This window comes from Saimiri boliviensis, chromosome X (assembly GCF_048565385.1).
Source record: "Saimiri boliviensis isolate mSaiBol1 chromosome X, mSaiBol1.pri, whole genome shotgun sequence".
NCBI lineage: Eukaryota > Metazoa > Chordata > Mammalia > Primates > Cebidae > Saimiri > Saimiri boliviensis.
Genome location: NC_133470.1, coordinates 115570265 through 115590483, shown reverse-complemented (window position 1 = coordinate 115590483; position 20219 = coordinate 115570265). Strand labels below are relative to the sequence as shown.

At 44.4% G+C, this 20219-nt stretch overlaps 1 protein-coding gene across 4 annotated transcripts in view; it reads right to left on the bottom strand.

Annotated features, from left to right (window-relative positions):
• The window catches only part of TMEM255A (transmembrane protein 255A), a 50525-nt gene extending 30787 nt beyond the window's left edge, over positions 1 to 19738 (bottom strand). For 2 of the 4 annotated variants that reach the window (XM_003931085.3, XM_074392163.1), the window contains exons 1-4: positions 19515 to 19736; positions 12572 to 12714; positions 2956 to 3018; positions 202 to 291 (exon numbers count right to left, since the gene is read on the bottom strand). In XM_003931085.3, coding sequence (XP_003931134.1) covers positions 202 to 291; positions 2956 to 3018; positions 12572 to 12714; positions 19515 to 19572 — 354 coding nt within the window. In that variant the 5' untranslated portion in view covers positions 19573 to 19736. Of the gene's footprint in view, positions 1 to 201; positions 292 to 2955; positions 3019 to 12571; positions 12715 to 19514 lie in introns of all 4 variants that reach the window. The other 2 variants (XM_039464062.2, XM_074392162.1) reach the window with 2 other exon arrangements.
• Positions 19739 to 20219: the final 481 nt, after the last annotated feature.

Sequence of the window (20219 nt, the reverse complement as noted above, 5' to 3'; positions counted from 1 at the left end):
GCTTAGATCCCATTCTCTAGATGTCTGTGTGTTCATTGGTGTCTTCATCTTGACTGACAACTCCTTGAGAAAAAGGATCATGTCTTCTCCCTCTCATGTACCCCTCATGGCACTTAGCAAAGTGCTGAACATCCAGCACACATCCAATGGGGCCTTGCTGTATTGTACATTTACTTTAACTCAGGATGAAAAAATACTCACAATGTGTCTGGCAGCAAAGACGCCGTCAACTATGGCACAACAAAAAGCCGCAATCACACCAAAGCTGATAAACACAATAGAAGCCACCAGCTGTAGGGGGGGGAGCAAAACAAAAGTGTCTGTTAGTCTTTCACTCTTGCTGCTTCTGGGGACCGGGTGATCCCCAAGAGACTTCTAGCCAAAGCAGAACTCTAGCCTACCACCCCAAAGGAATGCTCTTTTCAGTCATGCAAGATGAGTGGAAGGGAGGTAGGTAGGGGAGGCAGATAAGGGGCAACTGAGGCAATTTTTGCATTTTTAGGGAAAGCTAAGGAATTCACTCTGTGAGCCCCAAATGAAGAGGAGGCTTGCTGGTATCTAGCATGCTGCCCACGAAGGAATTTGACTGCATGGCCCTTCCATCCTTGGACTCAGAAATAATGTTGGACTTTTAACATTAGGTAGCTCAGTCCTCTATGTTACTTATGTAGAAATGGAGGCACAGTGAAGGGAAGTGGTGTGCCCAGGATATCCATCTAGTTTACGGAAAAGCCTGGTGCCCACCAACTCCTAGTCCAGTGTTCTTTTTACCCCCTCACACTGCTACTAGATGCTATAGTGGGCACTGATGAAGACAAGGATGATTCTGAGGTCCTACACATGGGCTTCTGCAGCATTGAAGAAAGAGGACATTCAACTTATGACTTAAATGTCAAGAACGTTTTACAAAGTGTTGAAGGGTTGAAGTCTCTGAAGCTGATCAACTTTGTATGGTACATACTTTTTAAATTTATTAACTTTTTTAGAGACTGGTCTCCTGTGTTGCCCAGACTGGTCTCAAAGTCCTGGAAACAGGCACTCCTTCTGCCTCAGCATCCCGAAGTGCTGGAATTACAGGTATGAGCCACCACACACAGCCAGTACGGTACATATAAAAACTTTCAAATAAGACAACTGTTTACTTGAACTAGGCTGCCCTATTCTCTAATTGTGTTAGATAACAGAAATTTTCCTCATAATTTGTCTATTACAAAGATGCTACTACAACCCAATGTGGGAGGAAATAGGTATTTCAAGGTGTTTCCAGGGGCAGGGATAGATGCTACCTGAGCCCACCATCTGCCTGTGCTGACCTTCAGAACTAGACGGAATCAGCATTTTTCCTCCTTGAGGTTTTTGGAAGAAAAGATGGGGAGATCACATGGCATTAAGCTACTCTCCAGGGAGAAGGAGAAAATGAAAATCAAGACCACCCTGGGCGCAGTGGCTCACACCTGTAATCCCAGCACTTTGGGAGGCAAAGGAGGGTGGATCACTTGAGGGCAGGAGTTTGAGGCCAGCCTGGATAACATGGTAAAACCCTGTCTCTACTAAGAATGCAAAGAAAATTAGCCAAGTGTGGTGGTGTGCACCTGTAATCCCAGCTACTTGGGAGGCTGAGGCAGGAGAATGGCTTGAACCCGGGAAGTGGAGTTTGCAGTGAGCTGAGATCAGGCCACTGCACTCCAGCCTGGGTGACAGAGCAAGACTCCATCCATCTCAGAAAAAAAAAAAAAAAAAAAAAAAAATCAAAGCCACCCTAAGGTTCTCCCACCTCAGCAGGCTAGGAGGAAATACTTATCTCCTTTGGGAGTTGTTCAGAAACCTCTCCCCATAATTCTCGCTTTACAGTGCTACAGAGAATTGGTAAATAATGAATGAACAATGTAATGAAATTGGCATTATTAGCTATGCTGTGATCAGCTCTACAATTAAAATTCCCCCATTATTTTGAATAATTTAAGCCCAAAGTGCAAACACAACTGGTAAAGAGGGAGTCCAGGTGAAATGGAAGAAGAAAACTATTAGAACTCCCCTGAGGGTGATTCCCCACACTGCTGGGGAAAAACATATGGTTAGAGTTCTCTGTCCCTGGAGCTATTACGTTATCTGATTAAACTTGCTGTGAAATAGACCCCATTATCAAAGTTTCAGTGTCACAGAGACTGTACAGGGGGAGGCCAATCACCATCTGACCACGCACCAGGCATCTTGATCTTGATTTACAACTCCATAAAACTGCAATATGCTTGCAATTCTGTCTGTATCTTCTACCCTTATCCTTGAGGAAGCCTTTTCAGATTGAACTGAGAAAGTATAACAGCTTGCCCTTGTGGGCCCCTATTAAGACATAGAAGCTTCACCTGTTATATTCTTGTCTTTCCTTTCAATCTTATAACATGCTTAGCTTTGAACTATGGGTAATGGAGATACTTTAGGATGGCTTCATAATTTTATCTTTTTTGTACCACAAGTACATTTGCTTGTGCAGTCAAAGTCTCCTAGATTGTAATCTCCTAAAAGGCAGGAACTCTCCGTGAAAACTTACCCAAAAGATTATGTATCAGAGAGAAAGATGTGAGAGTCACCAATAATCTAGGGCTGTAGGAACAGAAACGGAAGCAAAAGCATTCTAGGTGAGGACCGTAGCCTGATTGGATAGGCTGGAGCACTCCTTCGGAAGTAAGGAGGAAAGCAAAGGGCAAGATCCAGAATATTCTATCCCTTTAGCATAAGAAATCTAGCTACGTCAGTGAGAGAGCATCAAGCAAGATGAGAACCAATTTCATACCACAGGGTCACCGTAAAACACATTCCCTAGAGGTTTAGGAGAAATGGCAAAGTAGTAGATCCTTTTATGACCAAATCACACAGACTTAAGAGATGTGTTAGTTCTCCACATAAATGTTGAGCTTTTTCAGAGGAAGAACTGACTCTATAGGGATGAAAACTTACCATCTGCCTTTTGTTTTCAATAAGGTTTGATCCGATGATTCCAAGGAATGATCCAAAGCCGAGCTGCAAGGCAACATGGCATACATAGTATGTGGGATGACAGTCAGGCTGACCATACAATTATTCCAGCCCCTGGATATGATTCAGGATAATAGAAAAAACTGGGGTATCAATGCTAAAGCCACATGCAGTTGTTACTTACACAAAAACAGCATGTACAATGAAAGTATTTTTCCCACCATTTGCCAGTTTTACAAGGGTGTAGCTATGAATCATAACTAAGAAAAAAACTCATGTGGCCAAAAACTAAAAGTAAAGGTCACCCATAGCTTTTCAGAGCCTGCCTATTTCAATTTCAGTATCTATTACCTAGCATGTGACTGGTGAGTCAGTAAGAGACATATAATGATGAAAAGTATATGTTATATTTTGATCTTTATCTTTTTTTGAAAAAGACCTGCCATTTTGATGTATAGATCACAAAATAAAGGTTTACAAAAGCAAGTGTGATGCATCTGGTACACCAATCCAACTCAGGAAGTACTTTAGAAATCAGGAAGCACCTTAACCCACACTAAAAATACATAAAAATTTTTTTTGCAAGCCTGTATTTGTGGTTGACCCACTGCAATTTATGTTAGCACTTATTCACCTCTTCTTCCATCTCTGCTTCATTTATGGACAGAAAACATTCATTAAAGGGTGAACAGAAATGGCAGTGTAAAACCCCGAAAAACAATTTTCCTGTCTAAGTGGCTGGGATTATGGCTTGGTATAGCAGATTTCGCTGCCCTCTCAGCTCTGCCATTAGAGGACTGAGTCTGCCAGTCTTACCTGAAAATGATCACTAACTGATAGCTGTTGATGGGGATGAAAGTAGAAGTAAAAAGTGGTGGGAATGGACCAATAAATCTTAACACAAGTTCAGTGATGTAGTTACTTTTCTCTTTAGCCTCACTAATGGTCTGGGTTTCCAGCTGCAGCATTACTTTGGCTCACAGGGACATCTATTTCAATTTGAGACCCCCAAGTCTTGCACCTAGGTTTGGGAATCTAACAGACCCAAGGGATGGGGAAGAGCTTGGTAGGGCAGTGTAAGGGGACTGGGTGGTTGTCTCAAAAGCCAAGAATGAAAGAGAATGAAGGGAAGGAATGAATGTAAATCTCCGGGACTCCTTGTGCAGGGCAATGTCTCTTGGGAAATAGATGCTGCAGTGCATGAGGATAATATCCAAGACTCTACTGAGAATATCCTCATTCAACATTCAAGCTATGCCTGTCTCCCATCTGGTCTTATTTCAAATATAATTAAAATATGTTGCCATAAAGTATCACACTAGCCTGGCTTCCAACCCCAGATCTTCTGTCTGTGTAACCTTGAACAAACTGGTTAAGCTCTCTAAACCTCAATTCCCTTATATTGTAAATATAGGAACCACGGTAGTGAATACCTTATAGGGCTTTTAGGAGAATTAACTAGGATAATACATTCAAAGAACTTTGCACAGCACCCGGTACTCAGTAAGTACTCAGTAAATATAACTTTGTTCTAGTGATTATTATTGTTATTTTAAAGCCATTTAACTTTTGAACTGCTCTAACCCGATTTGAGCTGGAGAATTCTTTAATTGTGTGACCTATTTCATACTAAGAGAGTTTCTCTGTTCTATCTTGTCTCGTCTCCACCTCTGAAAAGTTCCATAGCTCCTATTTTTTAGGTGAAAGTCCATGAATAGTCTGTGCTTACGGCACTCTGGGCCACTTGTGTAGTTGAGAGACATTTGGAGGCAGCTTCTTACAGGAAAAATAAATCATTTTACTTAACAATTCATCAGCTTCCAATGGTATTCACAGAATGTCTCCTGAATCGTGATAGCAATATTTGTCCTAAGACAGGAAGCAAAGACACTCCCTATCCCTCATACCCTCTAATGGCAAATAACTCTCTGATGGCAGTGACCAGAGATGGGTGGAAGCTTTGTGGAATTGTCTGGAAAGACAAGGCACTTCAGAACTGGAAATCCCAAGCCAGGCAGTTACTTCATCCAGTTCTCTTCCCTTCCCCTCCATTCTATTCTATTCCACTCCAATGCATTCAGTTTTCTGACGTTCACTAATAGCTTTATGTCACATGAATAAGAAGATGTGGCTACTGTCCTCCCAGAGCTCACAGTCTAGTAAGGGAGAGTGTGTTAAGGACCACAGACCAGGCAAAAACAAAGTGCTATAGGAGCAGGGAATAATTCCTGCAGCCAGGAATATAACATATTCCTGTCTCTGCTACTTACAAACTCTGTGACCTTGGCCCATTTCCTTCACCACTCTATGCTTTGGTTTCCTCATCTATAAAATGGGAATCGTAACAGTGCCTGCCACACAGGATTGCTATGAGGATTATATGAAATGAAGTATGTAGTGTGATTTGCATAAGGTAGGCTGCTAAATAAATGGTAGCTCTAACGTTTCATAGAGGAGGAAACATTTTCGTATGAACTCAAAAGATGGATTAGAGCTCAGCAGGCAGGGAGCTAGTATCTACTGAGTCATAGCTGGAAGGATTCAATTCACTTACCTGGATGACAGGTTAATGAACTCACCAGTGTTGCAAAAACGATCTTACATTTCAAAAGCATTTTAAGTTAAAAAAGCACTTGCCCCCTAGTTTGGTCACAGGAATACTATGGAGTTTGGTGGAATTGATATTCCAATTAGATAGACATGAAAATGAAGTCATGGAGAATTGTAAGGATGTATGCCCTCTCATGGCAAGTTAATGGTAGGTCTGGGACTAGCCCTTGGGTCACCACCTGAATAACAGCTTGTTTGTTTGTTTGTTTGTTTGTTTCCAGACAGAGTCTTGCCCTGTCGCGCCAGGCTGGAGTGCAGTGGCACGATCTCGGTTCACTGCAACTTCCACCTACCGGGTTCAAGTGATTCTCCTGCCTCAGCCTCCTGAGTAGCTGGGATTACAGGTGCATGCCGCCACACTCAGCTAATTTTTGTATTTTTAGTAGAGACAGCGTTTCCCAAGGTGCTGGAATTACAGGCGTGAGCCACCGCGCCTGGCTCAGATTGTGTTCTTTAAGCCACACCCTGCTGTGTTTGTGGCCAGTGTCAGTAGAATAGTGACCTCCAAGTAACAAGGACCTCACTGTTGCCCCCTAGAGAAGTTCTCTGTAAGGATGGAGTGAGAAGTCTTATTTGCAGAAAAGCTGAGGGGTTGAAAATAAAGAAGGTAAAACCAACAGTTTCCTTAAAATTGACAGTTGCTTCTAATCTATTGTTTGCTTTTTTGAGATCTCAGAAAGGTAAGCTCTGTGGTCTCCCATCAAAAGCTTCATGGAATCATGTAAAGTTCAGACCTTTGGACTTCCATCTCGATTCCCCATTACCTGAACAAATAACTAGTTTGCTTTGTTTTGGCTGTCCTCCACTTGTGGGGGAAAAAAAGAAGATGATTAGATATCAAAGTCAGATTCAAGGGCTTTTTGGGGGCTGGACTCTTGTCACCTATGCCTAGTCCCATTTACTGCCTCAGACACCTAGGGCAAAGGCTCAAAAAAATTAGTAATTAGGTAAATATTAATTGGACATCTGCTCTGGCCAGTACTGTGTTCGATCTGTGATTTGGAGGCCAGGAGGTGGGATGGATGGGGTATGGTCAAGACGACTCAGGCTAAGAAGCTTGTACTATAATTAGGTAAACCAGACCACAATCCCTTTTCATAATTCTGAAATCCACAAAGCTCTTAACCAAAATGTGTGATTTTTTTTTCTTTAATGTAACTAACTTGGTGGCAAAACCTGACCTTGAACTGTTGTGAGGTTATTTTATACTCTTTATCTCACTTAGTGTAAAAATCCATGTCTTATTATAGAAACATGAGGTGCTTGGTTATGGGGTGGTTCTCAAGCCCCTACTCGGTTGTTAGCTAATAAGTAGTATACATACTATATAATTTTTCTAAAATAAAAAGTCTAGATTCTGAATCCCATCTGGCCCAAGGGTTCAGATAAGGGATTGAGGACAATATGAACAAAGCTATATGAGAATATAGCCCAACAGATGCCACAAAGCGGGACACAAGTATTTTCTAGCAACCATGAGTAGGAGGAATCTATGGTAGGGAGTTCAAAGATGGCAGACACCACTGTGGACCCCAGTATTTGAAAAATATTCCTGTTGTGTTTTTAAGTTAGGATAGGACAGAGCACTTAAATAGAGAGAGCGCAGGAAGGATATTCCAGGCACGAGTAACAAAATGTTATTATGGCCCCAAAGCAGAAAAGCCCAAGTAGTGTTCAAAGGACTGTGAATTCACAATTTTGTCAAAAGAGAAGTAATGAGAGACTAGGCTGAGAGCATCTATGGAGAGCTCTGAATGGCATGCCAAGGAAGCAACAGGGAGCCAATGAAGGTGAGAACCTCTTGGTATTATAAAAGTCTTAGCCAGCAAATCAGGATTCAAATGTATTTATTCATTTAGACACAGGATCTCACTCTGTTACCCAGCCTGGAGTGCAGCGGTGCAAACAAGGCTCACTCTAGCCTCGAACTCCTGGGCTTATGCAATCCTCCTGCCTAAGCTTCCTGAGTAACTGGGACTACAGGCCTGAGCTACTGTGCCCAGCTAATTCTTAAAATTGTCACAGAGATAAAGTTTTGCTATGTTGTCTGGGCTGGAGCGCAGTGGTGTGATCATAGCTCATTGCTGCCAGCCTCGACCTCCTGGGCTCAAGGAATTCTTCCCCCCACCTTGCCCATGTCAGCCTCCTAAGTAGCTGGGACAGCAGGTGTGCACCACTACACCTGGCTAATTTTAAAATTTCTTGTGGAGATGGGATCTCACTATGTTGCCCAGGCTGGTCTTGAGTGCCTGGGCTCAAATGATCTTCCTGCCTCGGCCTCCCAAAGTGATGGGATAACAGGCAGGAGCCACTGCACCCAGCCCAGGTGTCATTTTTAAAATGTACTTAGTACATTAGGAACTTATATTTTAGCACGAACTTAGATTTTAGAAACATTTTCAAACAGGAGGTAGAAACTTTTTCACCTCTTGTTGAAAATCTTTCTGCCTAATTCACAATTTGCTACAAAATCCCACTATCCAGAGCTCCTTATATTTCTTGAGCATTCATGTTAATCAAAATTTCTTTGGACTTTTCAGAAGAGTCTTTACATGTGAATCCGAGGCCACACTGACCTAAAGAAGGTTTCTGGTATATTGATTGTTTTGAATGATCCCTGTTGTGCCGTCTCCTAATATCCCACAGTAACTCTGAAATGATTTTCAGTTAACTGACTCTCCCACCCACTTCCAGGAAATGGGGCAGAAATTCTTGCTCTCTTTCTTGAAAGAAGACTCAGGCTAGTATGGGCCCTAATAGTATCAATACAGCAGCTGAGGGGAGGGTGCAAGAATGAAAGGCTTGTCTCACTATCCAGGGGGCCAACTCCATCTTGTGGGTTGCTTGGGAAACACATTTAGAGGGCTTGCTTTCCTGCACCTGAGGTAAGAGGAGGTGTAGAGGGAAGGAGCAACCACCCTCACCTGTCTCTTTCAGCTTCAAGCAGCAAATGAAGTTCTTAGGTTTTTAGGCCTTCAGAGTACAAAGCTCACCAGAACCCTCCTAGAGTAAATAAAATGCCTTGAACATTTGAGGCCAGTAAAATTCTTAAGCCAGTTTGTCTGTCTTTGTTGGTGTTTGGTTTTTGTTTACGGTTTTTTTGAGATAGGGCCTTGCTCTGTCATCCAGGCTGGAGAGAAGTGGTGTGATCTCAGTTCACTGTGACTTCCACCTCCTAGACTCAAGCGATCCTTCCACCTTAGCCTCCCACATAACTGGGACTACAGGCTCACATCACAAAGCCAGACTAATTTTTTTTTTTTTTTTTTTGTAGAGACGGGGTTTTGCCATGTTACCCAGGTTGGACTCAGACTCCTGGACCCAAGCAATCCACCTGCCTCAGCCTCTCAAAATGCTGGGACTACAGGTGTGAGTCACTACACCTGGCTTGTTTTAGTTTTTAAATTTTATGTACTTATTTATTTGAGACAGCGTCTTCCTCTATCGCCCAGTGGGGTGGTTCATCGTGGTTCACTTCAGCCTTGACCTTCTGGGCTCAAGAGACCTTCTCACCTCAGCCTCTCAAGTGGCTGAGACCACAGGCGTGCACCACCATGCTTAGCTATTTTTATTTTATTATTTTTATTATTTTTTACGTTTTGTAGAGATGAGGGTCTCACCATGTTGCCCAGGCTGGTCTTGAACTCCCGGCCTTAAGCTATCCTCCTACCTCAACCTCCCTAAATGCTGTGATTACAAGCATGTAGCACCATGCCCAGCCTGGTTTTAGTTTTTTAAAAACTTTAGAGTGCATACGTCTCTTAGAACAATGTACAAAGACATCTTATTTGGCAAAATAAAGATGCTCCCGAAAAGCTTCACAAGACTTAGAGTTATGCAAATTGAGTTCTATTTTAAGTACCTGAGATCACAATATTTAAAAGATTTGTACGGTAAGTCTTCTTTTAATCTAATAACTTGTCCCTAATTTGTCTGTTTTGAAAATTTAAATTCTCATGTATTGTTAACACATTTAATCAGAGCCTAAAACAGCAGAGTTCTGAATAAGCTGAAACTTTTTCACATTAGTAATTTATATTTAAAGTGACCAATTTGACAATGCGGAATCTCCAGATGACACACTATGATCCTTCTGGTTTTATTGCTAAGCATATTTTACTGCGTGTTAATTCTTCAGGTGGTTGCTAGTCCACCTGAATTAGACTCCCCCTGCCCCCTGGATTCTTTCCCCTCAGGTGGATTCAACGTGTATTACTCTTTCAATTTTTAGTTCATGAAAAGAAAATTCACATTGCTAGGACCCACGCAAACCAACTGAATCGGAATCTCTTAGGCTAGGGAGTAGAGATCTGCATTTTTCACAGGTTCACCAGGTCATTCTTATTCTCATCAGAGTGGGGAAACCACTGGTTTAGAGTTTCTATAGTAACTCCCTAATAACCAAACTATTCAATTAGTGAAAGTACCCCATTCCTAGACAAATCTGGATTCTCAGGCGTTTACTGTTTCTGAGGTATGAGTTCTAAGTGTATTTGTTATAATGTGATCCGACCTACAAACTCAAATGGATTTTTTCTGCTATTCAATCTGCTATCTTTTCCCCTTTATTTTATGTAATTAAAATGCATTTTAAAGAAACAATCTCCAGAAACTATAAGAGCACATTTTTAAAGGTTAAATCATGGGGGGGGCACAGTGTCCTTTAGGGATGGCTTTCCTATTAATTCTTCCATATTAGCTCTTAGTGAACCACTCACACGAAAACACACGTCCCCACTGCTTCAAATTCCAGTGCTAGCTGAACATCAGGTACTTGAATAACAGCAATCAGGCGCCCTCCTTCCTTTGTTAATGTATTCCAACCTAGCCGCCCACAGTCAGATATTCCACAGAGAAGGTTCACAGCCACTGTTTATGAATAGGAGTTCGTACTCTTAAATACCATGGAAAATACCTTCCCCTCACCCACAGAGATTCTGAATCTTGGCTTCAGCATTTGCTCATCAGTTAGAAATATTTTACTAATGCAGCTATCTGAAATACACAAAGTCATGCAGACCCTATAAACTGCTTTTCCAAGCCACCAAAATACTATCTTACCCCGTCCGTTCCTCCCCGCACCACTCCCCACCGCCCCCCCTCCCCCTGCCCGCTTTGCTTGTGTTCAAAAATAAAATCCATTCTGCTGACGACTGGTTTTCTTGCCTCACCACAGGAAGTGGACTGCATGAGTTCTCACCTCACATGTTTAACAGAGGGCACCAAACAGTGTCTGTGGGTCACCTGCCCTCAGCTGGAAGGAGTCCTGCCTGCCCTGGAGCTGTGGAGGCACTTCCGCCAGCAGCCTTCAGCTCCAGGGAGGCATAACCTGCAGCCCATGCTAGGTCCCAGCTTCTCAAGAGCTATTGAGGAGGCTGACTGTGGAATGAAATCAGTGACCTAGGCAACAGGCTCTAGGCTTGGTCACTCATGGCTCTGGCTTGTCCAAGGCCGGACTTTAATCTCTTCCTCTCCCTTTACTTCTCTCTCCAATCCCCATCTCTCTCTCTCTCTCTCTCTCTCTCTCTCTCTCTCTCTCTCTCTCTCTCTCCACTTCAAAGAGAAATGAAACAAAACAACAACAAAAAATACATCTGACCTCTTTGAGTCCTAAAATACTTCTTAACTGAACTGTCCTAAACTTCCTTCTGCTCTCTAGCAATTAAGGAGCCATTTAATTGGTATTAAAAAATATGATCTCACCTCTAGAGTTAGGTTTTTGGGTTCAACAGCAGTGTACGTAGACTCAAATGAGATTTTGGGTTTTTTTTAATGCAACTAGTTTAGCAGCTTCCAAAGGGAACTGCATGCATCCTGGGGTAGATAAAACAATCCACTGGAATAAGGACAGAAACAATTAGAACTCCTGTTTCCTATTTATTGTTTATCTAAAATAATAAGAAGCCAAACATTACTAATATTCAATAAACAGACTGTCACTGGCACCCTCTGTCCGTGTTTATGTCAGGTGATCAGGTGAGCTATTCTTCTGGAGGAGGGCAAGTTCCAAGCAGCAAAGGTTTGATGGTGGGACATTTTATGTATTATCCAATTTTGACAAAACTAGTCCCAACAAAATGGATAAGAGGCTTGAAAGATTTCTCTTGAGAAACCAGAAGCCAAAGATGACCTTAATAATGTAAGCAAATGTAAGCAACAAGAAAATGGCAGAGTTTGATACTTCTAACTCCCTGGGTAGCTTTTTGTCAGCCAAATTGTGAGATTGACACTAAAAAACAATGACTCCAATGACAATCTAATTATATGGGATAAGAAGGAAGCCAAAAATATTCACAATTGTCTAGTGGGCCATTTGAAATAAGGTTTTAAAGCCACTGTCTTTAATGACGAACTTCACACTAAGTACATATGATCTGGTGACATTTTCGTTTGTGTTCACATGAAGATATTAAAAGTTATTGTTTATTTCATTATTATCTAATTTTTGAATGTTCATTTTTATATGTTTTATAAACATGTATGTATATAATTTTTAAGTGAATAAATCTACATATTTTAGGACTATATCTTCCATAGCTTTTTCCTGATAGGAGTACAGGATTGCTTTGGAGATCAGTGCTGTCGGTCAAAATGTCAAGCTGCCAGGATCCTTAGATTTCAGGTAAGATCAGATGACCTCTATTATATCTAGGAATGCAGGTGCCCAAAGAGAAGGCACCTTAGCCTAAGGTTAACACTGGTAGTTAGTAACATCTCCTAAACCAGAAACCTGAGGTCCTAAAGAGTGAGATGACTTGTTCAGGATCACAGTTAGATAGGGATGGTGCTGGATTCTTCTGATTCTCAGTCCAGTGCTCTTCTTAGCAGACCCAGAGTTGCCTCTCTACATAAATATAGAGAGATATAAAGGAGGAAATCTGAGCAAACACTAGAAACTCAAACAGAATTGAAAACTATCAGAGCAGAGCCAGAATTTCTGCAGACAGCAAGCAAGCTACTGCAACCTACCTGTGCCTTCTATACTTACAATAACTCCTGGGTAATAACCTCCTACAGTCACATTCTGGGTCCTGGTGGTTGCAGCAAGGCCCACTGTGAGAATTAACACGGACACGATAAGCAAAGTCACGGTGACATAGATGGAGTTTCGTTTCCTCCGATTGAATGCTCCTGAAAGCATAAAAAGAAACTAAAATTGCTCATTTCAGCTGGGGAAAGGGTTGACTTAAAGAAAAAAAAAAACAAAAAACACCAAGAAGGTTTTCCTTTCCTGATCCTACTGGTAACTGAAGTTATCTTGGGTGGTGACGGTGTGGGGGGTGGGTTGTGGGGAAGGAGGCATCAGGTGCCACTTTTATAATAAAAAATGTATTTCCAGTTTGAAAATGAACAACAGAAGAAATTTCACCAGTGACATGAAAACAAAACAAATTTTTCTGCTCCTGGCACTCTATAAGAGATGTGTCATAACTAATCAGTAGAGTGTTTTTTTAGGACAAATTAGAAGGCATATGATAAATGGGAGGTGTGTTGGGGGCTATTAAATGAAAACATTTTAAAGCCAATATGCAGTTAAGAGAGTTTTTTTTCATAAGCTAGAGATATGAAATTTCATTTTCAGTGTAAATATCACAGCCAAGCCAAGTTACTGGGATTTTTTTTTTTCATTTATTTCTGACATTTGCCACCTCATGTATAAACTTTAAAATGGTGTATTGGCAAGATTTGTCACATAACAAATGTGTGTAATAAAGTGAGTGTTTGGAGGCCATTAGTCCACAAAGATACGTATCAGGGGAGGTAGATGGGGAGGATTATAACTTATACACATTTAGGCTTATGTGAGGGTGACATAAATATAAATGATGAGAAACCCATTCTCCCACTTAGGGCTTATCAGACATGATAGCGCAAACCAATATTTTTTTGAAAACAGGATGATTAAGTCAGATAGAAAAACAGTATCGAGGCTCACTTTTCAATTGAATTTTTTTTTTAAAGGAATGGAGCACTGTTACACATTCTGCAGGGATTTTTCAGGCATAGGGAGAGGCCCTTCAAGAGGAAATACCAGGGGAGAACCATCTAGAAGTTCTCAAAAAAATAAGCAAATGAGAAGAGTCCAGCTCTCTAGTGGAGGTATAGAGCATGAGGAGGATGAAGCAGTGAGGAGGTCTGATGGGGTAGCCCACCCACATGTCTTCACTGTCATTTATGACCCTAAAGAGATCAATTGGATCTGTCCGTAAGACCCCATCTTTCTGGGAGGCCTCACTGCAGCCTCAGGAAGCAGTTGTTGGGAGAAGCCAACCAGACTGCTCCTCGGAGTGAGCAGTGAGCGGAGAGGGGATGGAGGAATGGGGAGGAGGTCAAGAAAATGAAGCGATATCCAGGAGGCCTGGGTGGTGAGATGGAAGCGCTGTGGCTGGCCAGCATTGGGAGTACCACCCAGGCTTAACCCCATCATCCATCTTTTCTTCCCCAGTGTGGTCCCTGCTGAAGTTTCCAAGGAAGGTTGGGGGGCTGGTGGTCTCCCCTGACGTCAGCCTTGAAAATGAGGGGTATGACTCATCAGGGTCATTTCTAAGATGAGATTATTCTAAGACTATTTTTCATTGAAATGTAGAAGTGGTTTGAACTTTTATAGACATCTACAATGCTGAAGTACCATGTCTCACCCTGGAGGAGGAGGTAAGAAAAGTTGGGAAATGACACTCTTCTTTAAAGAAACCTGAGTCCAGCCTCCATGGGAAAACAAACAAACAAACAAACAAACAAAAACAAAAACAAAAACAAAATCAGAAAGGCCCTCTAGAGACACCTGTGATATCAGGGCCCTATGCATAACAGAGCTATTAGGGATGCAGTGGAAGCTGACTGATGATAAACATATGAGCAAAGCCGGAGCTCTGGACTGCATTGTACTGGGAAGGCAATAGCAGAAGGGTAGGGGAAGTCCAAGATTTATTTCTTCTTTTTACCTGAAGTTTAGTTATCCTTCCTCTTGATGTTGAGGGACCCTAAAGGAGTCTCTAAACCGTGGAGTGTCTAAGTTTATTTGATGATAGATACTTCTCAGTGAATCTGAGCTGCGTCTACAGAGGGGCTCTAACATAAACTTACCAACATCGCCTCCCATTCTTGTCTTCCCTTCTCTTTCGTCACTCACACAATCTCTAGCCCTCCCCTGCCCCAAATTGGCAAAAGAGAGTGAGGGAACATCTGGATACACCACGTATATCTTTGTGACACGCAAGCGTCTCAACACCTTACCCAGAAAACATGTAACCTTAGAGATGAAATTGGAGGAGTGTGTGTGTGTGCCTGCGTGGTCTTTTTCTCTTTTCTTTTATTTGTCTGCTCCTTCCCCACCAGCTGGCCTTTAATCTTATTCACAGCTCTTGGGTCTTCTTTGCAAATATCATTCTAACTTTTAAAAGCGTAGGAGGAGCCAGGTCAGAAAAGTGACTCAGCAAACCACATAGTGTCATTTGAAAATCTTTTTTCCTGCTTTAGAACCTGAATTGAAAAATCAGTCACTTGAGAAACCCAGGCAAAGATCCCACAGCCCCACAGGGGCCTTGCCTCCAGTAAAGATTTGCTTTGGATAAAATGCCTAACTCTCCCCTCACTAGGTTGAATATCTAATTTCTGTCCCCTCATGAGGGTCCTTCCCTGTCACTGCTGTTTTATACGATAAGCACCATAATTGTGTAACATGAAATTATTTCTAGTTGCACTTGGGGAGTTGACTTTTAAGGAACCACCCAGGGTGACTCGTTTTGAAAATGAAGAATCGCCCCTCAATTTATCTTTAGTGTCAATTTGACTCAAAAAAATTCACATCTACTTAGAGCAAGACACCCATTTCCTGAAGGTGTGGCCCAGGCTCCTAAAAGGCAGTTTATTATGTCTGCTTAGGACAGTTTCCTGGTGATCGTTTTATTTTATTAGGGAGTACACCCCCATTCTTATTTGGGTACAATTTGGGGCTTGCTTTAGATGATCCTGTAAACACAGGACCATCTTATTCTGATTTTGTTTAGTAAAGTGACACATCAAAAAACTCAGGCACCGTGAGGTACTTAAAGCAGCAGATACATGAAAATCGTGATTATTACGATTTATACCTAGTGTTTGATACCTAATAAACAGTCGCTACTTGTTGAATGAACAAGAGGCAACATCTCAGAATTGTTTTGCTTTTAATCAAGAAGGATGTGGGGGGCACTGTGTGAATAAATATGGGCTATTCTCATAGAATTGATTTTTTAAAGTAGGGTACACCTGAGGGTTCCCTCAAATTAAAATCCTTCTGGCCAACTAGTGTGAGAACTACAATACCTCTTACTACCTTCTCTCCTCGGCACCCAGTATATTTCTGCTTAAACAACAACCACCTTTGCAACTAACAGCAGTGAGAGAGTCTGAAATCTTGTCACTGGCCTTGCCTGCCCCTCTTCAGCAGCCGACCTGCAGAGCTACTGCAGCCCTCCCTCTCCGCAGTGCCCCACCTCCACCTCAGATTCCTAATGACCAGGATGCTCGGCTCTAGAAGCACCCAATTACTTGCTGTCTCCACCCTTCCAAAAATAATCAGCTTTTCTCTCATCTGGGCTTCCCCCCTGATCAGAGCCCACACCTGCATTGCGGTCTTTGAATCTGGGTGCCTCCCTTCCTTCAAAACCTCCTCAAAATTCCCCTCCTCCAAGAAGTTTTTCTTGATCAGAATGACTCTAATCATTTATTCGTGTCCCCAAATTCCCAGGTACCTTACGCAGTAAGTAAGTGAATTGTAACTGGTACCATTACAATTGTAACCGTGGATCTGGTCCACAATCCATATGTCTGCCAGTCCCAGGATTATGTATCTGAGTGAACCAAGATATGAGTTGCTAGAAGGTAGGATGCTGTCTCTGTTACTTTATTTTTCCTTGTATATGTTCTTGATTATCCTCCCGAGAGCAGATAAGGTATATACTCTTTATTGGGGTGCAGTAAAGATGGGAACGCAGTATCCTGTCCTGTACACTCTGTTGTCGATGCCTGCTTCATTCTCTGGGTTGATCTTTTGAACCTATTCGGTTTTGCTTACCTGAGTCAGCTTTGCCACACAGGGTGGGTCCCCGGATCTCCCAGCCTTGAGCATCCCTAGAAACAGGTGGCTGCCCACGCAAGAGCCTCAAGGCTCTGCCAATCTCACAAGCATTTCCTTAAAGGCTATGAAATCCATTCCTCCCCGCTTTAGACAGTTCTTTCAGTTCTTTGAATGGAGAAAATCCAAGGCCCGCCCGCGAATTACAAATGTGTTATTTGGGAGGAAGGAATGCCCTACTGTAGTAGAGGTGCCTTTGCGCCGGGGGGCGGTGTTGCCAAAGGGAGAAGGGGGCTGCTGGGAGAGGATGGCGGGGGGGGGGGGCGGGGAGTGACGCTGGAGTCAAATTACTATCTTCTTAATTGCCAAGCGCCCGCTCCATTCTGAGCCTTGAAGGAGCTGCTCTGTTCCCAGGCAGACAGCAAGCGTAGAGTGCAGGCACCTTGGTGCAGTGTGTCTGTGTGTTTTAAACTTTATTGTTTTGGTTGCGGTTGTGTTTTGACAATAAAGGGAATCCCCCTCAGAAAAGCGGGCCTTGGAGGTTGAAACAGTAACCCACCTACCCACTGTCCTCCCCCCTACACACACACACACACACACACACACACACACGCAAGGAAAGGTGGCGTTGCCAGAGCTAAGTTAAGTGGGAGTAGCTCCTAAGCAGCCTAGACGCTGATTCAGGCCGGGGCTGTGCGGGATCAGAGCCAAGGAACTCCGAGGAGACTCCCCTGTCCAAACTGTGGAAACCCAGGGTTACCACTCGACTCAGGAATTTGCTAGTGCCGTCGGTCTGCGGACTTTAAAAAGTGGAATGCGTGGCGCCGGCTCCGCTTCTGTCTGGAATTTATGATTCCTTTCCCGCAGTGTGGAGCCTGGGCTGGGCGAAGCCCACTTAGCTGTTTGTTGCGCAGACCTTTCGAAAAACACGAGATCGCTGAGGGCCCCTGGGAGTCCAAGGGAAAAAAAAAAAAAAAAAAAAAAAAAAAGCTCTTCATCTTGTGCCCCAACCCACAGAGCAGTGAGCCAAGTAGCAACTCTTTAAGCCCTGGACCACCAACAAACCCACTCCCCAAAGGCAGACGGGCCCGGGGCGTGTGGCTTGATTTGCAGGTGGTTAGATGGTTGCCGTTCGCAGCGGGAATGGACACTGCGGAACCCTAGCACTCTTCGCTCAGCCCTCCCTCGCGCAGCGCAACAGCTTGGCGTCGGGGAGCCAGGGCTGCGTTGGCGCCACAGCTGGCCAAGGTAAGGAGTGCATTCCCACCTCTCTGTCTGTCTGTCTCTCTCTGTCCCTGTCTCTGTCTGTCTCTCTCTCTCCGTCTCTCTCTCTCTCCTCTCTCTCTCTCTCTCTCTCTCTCTCTCTGTGTGTGTGTGTGTGTGTGTGTGGTGTGTTGGAGAGAGAGAGTGCGCGCGCGCGAGCTGGGAGTAAGGGGGAGTCTGGTACTGCTGGGCTCTGGATTCGGACCAAGTCCTTGGCCTCATTTGTACCCCGTTGTAAATAACTACGCCCTTAAAAATGGAAAAGTAAATTTTTATATTGAATATGCAAAACCATGGAGGATACAGATCTTTCTACTTTCCAGGAGCTATCATTTTCTGGGGCCCCTCCGGTGAACGACTTTTGTTGACACTGAGTCTTCTGCGGGCAGTGGGGAGATTATAGAGGGGGTTCAATTTTCTCCCTGCCCCCTCCACTCGAGATGTTCTTGCAAATTCATCGCAGAAGACCTGAGCCGACTGATGGCAGGAACTGCGGGACAGAGGGATTTTGCAGAATGAAGTATGTTGGAAAGGGAGAATTCGTTTTGATTGAAGTGGATCTGAGGCGAATTTTAAAAGATTAGGTGGGATCAAGATTTGACAATCCCCTCCCGCTCTCCAGGGCTCCAAATTAATTTCTCCGCCCAGTGAAATCATAGGGCTTGGGAAGGTGCCTAACAGTTGATGGGAACTGGGTTTGTTTTTTGTTTGTAACTACCAAAAAGCAGCTTCGAGGGGCAGCCAAGTTGGTGCCCGAAGGTAGCTGTACCCCAGTTTCGACAAGGAAAGGTGTCGAAAGGTGCCCATCCCCCTGCATTCCGCCCCGAGAGGAAAAGCGCGACTTCAGAAGATGCGCGGGCTCGCGCTGGATGTTTCTTTCTCGCGCTCTCACTCCTGCCCCTTACTCCCTTTTCACACTCACGCACATTTTGTGCATTTGGAGCAGAGTAAGAATCAAATTCAAAGAATGTTGATCCTGCGGCTGCAGAGGGCAGGGCTGGGCTGTCTTGAGTGATTCCTCAGGAATTCCCCTCCCCTCATCCCCCCTTTCTTCTCCCCCCCCCGCCCATCCCCCAGAGTTGCGCAACCCCCCCCCCCCAATCAGCGAGGTGCAAGTCAGGCCCCCTCCCAACTGCATCTCTAAATTTCCCGGCAGCTTCTATAGAGTTGGGAGGGGGCGAGGACCCTGCTTCTTCTAATTATCGTTAGTAGTGAGCTTTCAGAAGTGACGAGGACTTTGCAAAGAGGGAGTGTCGAATGGAAAGCGAAGGCGCAGGTTGCAAGGAAGTGTTTTGATCCTCAGAGAGCTGGGATTTACCACCGCCTGCAAGTCTGTAGACACGCACACAAACACGCACACACCCGCCGGACTCCGGGGCAGGGAGACTCCGACGCAAGCTTGGCGCTCCAATCTCCTCACGTCGCCCCCGCCACAGCCAGGCCGCTCTCTTGGGACTCTGGTCCACCACCCAGACACTGGGGCGCGAAGACCACCCCACCCATGCCCATTTCCCGCTCTCTGGCTTTTGTGGCGGCCAGGGAGTTCTCAGTCCTGAGACCAGCGCACTCACCCACTGCTGCCGCCGCCCGAAGGAAGGGCCGCTAGACTTACCCATGGAATCGGGCAGGGACATGTCGCTGGACCGCTGCTGAGTCAGGGACTGATGCATGGTGAAAACTGCCCGGTTGCCCCAGTCTCCGAAGCTGCTTCACGCGCCTCGGGCTCTGGGCGCCCCGCAGAGCATCCTACTCTGCGATTGCCTCTCTCCGTCCCTCCGAGAGCTGAAAGACTGCCTCTGGTTGAGAGCTGCAGCCCAAGTGCCGCCTCCCCCTCCCTTCCCCTCTTCTCCCTCCCTCCTCTTCTGCCTCCCTCTGCTTCGGGAGGCAGCAGCAGTGGCGGTCCGTGTAGCCGCGTGCGCTTGCGCAAGACCCCCCCTCCTCCCTCCCCTTCAGTCTCCCCATCCTAGTTATCCACCTCCCAGCCTCCCAAGCCAGACAGGGAGCAGTTTTAGCCCCTTGGGGCCAGGGCTGCGCAGAGAAAGCGGGGGCGGCTTCAATCTGAAGCCAACCAGCCTTCTCTGTAGTTGGACAGGGTCTTGGGTAATTATCCTGTTCTAGGATTTATAACTGGGGAGGGGGACAGAATCAGAGGTTCAGAGCTGAGGAACACACACACACACACACACACACACACACACACACACACACACTTGAGCAGGTCTGGCCTTAGTACTTTCAGAATGACATAATGGAGCTGGAGATGATCCAGAGAAGGGCCACTCTATAATCAAAGGGATGCTGGGGGGTGGGGGGGCTG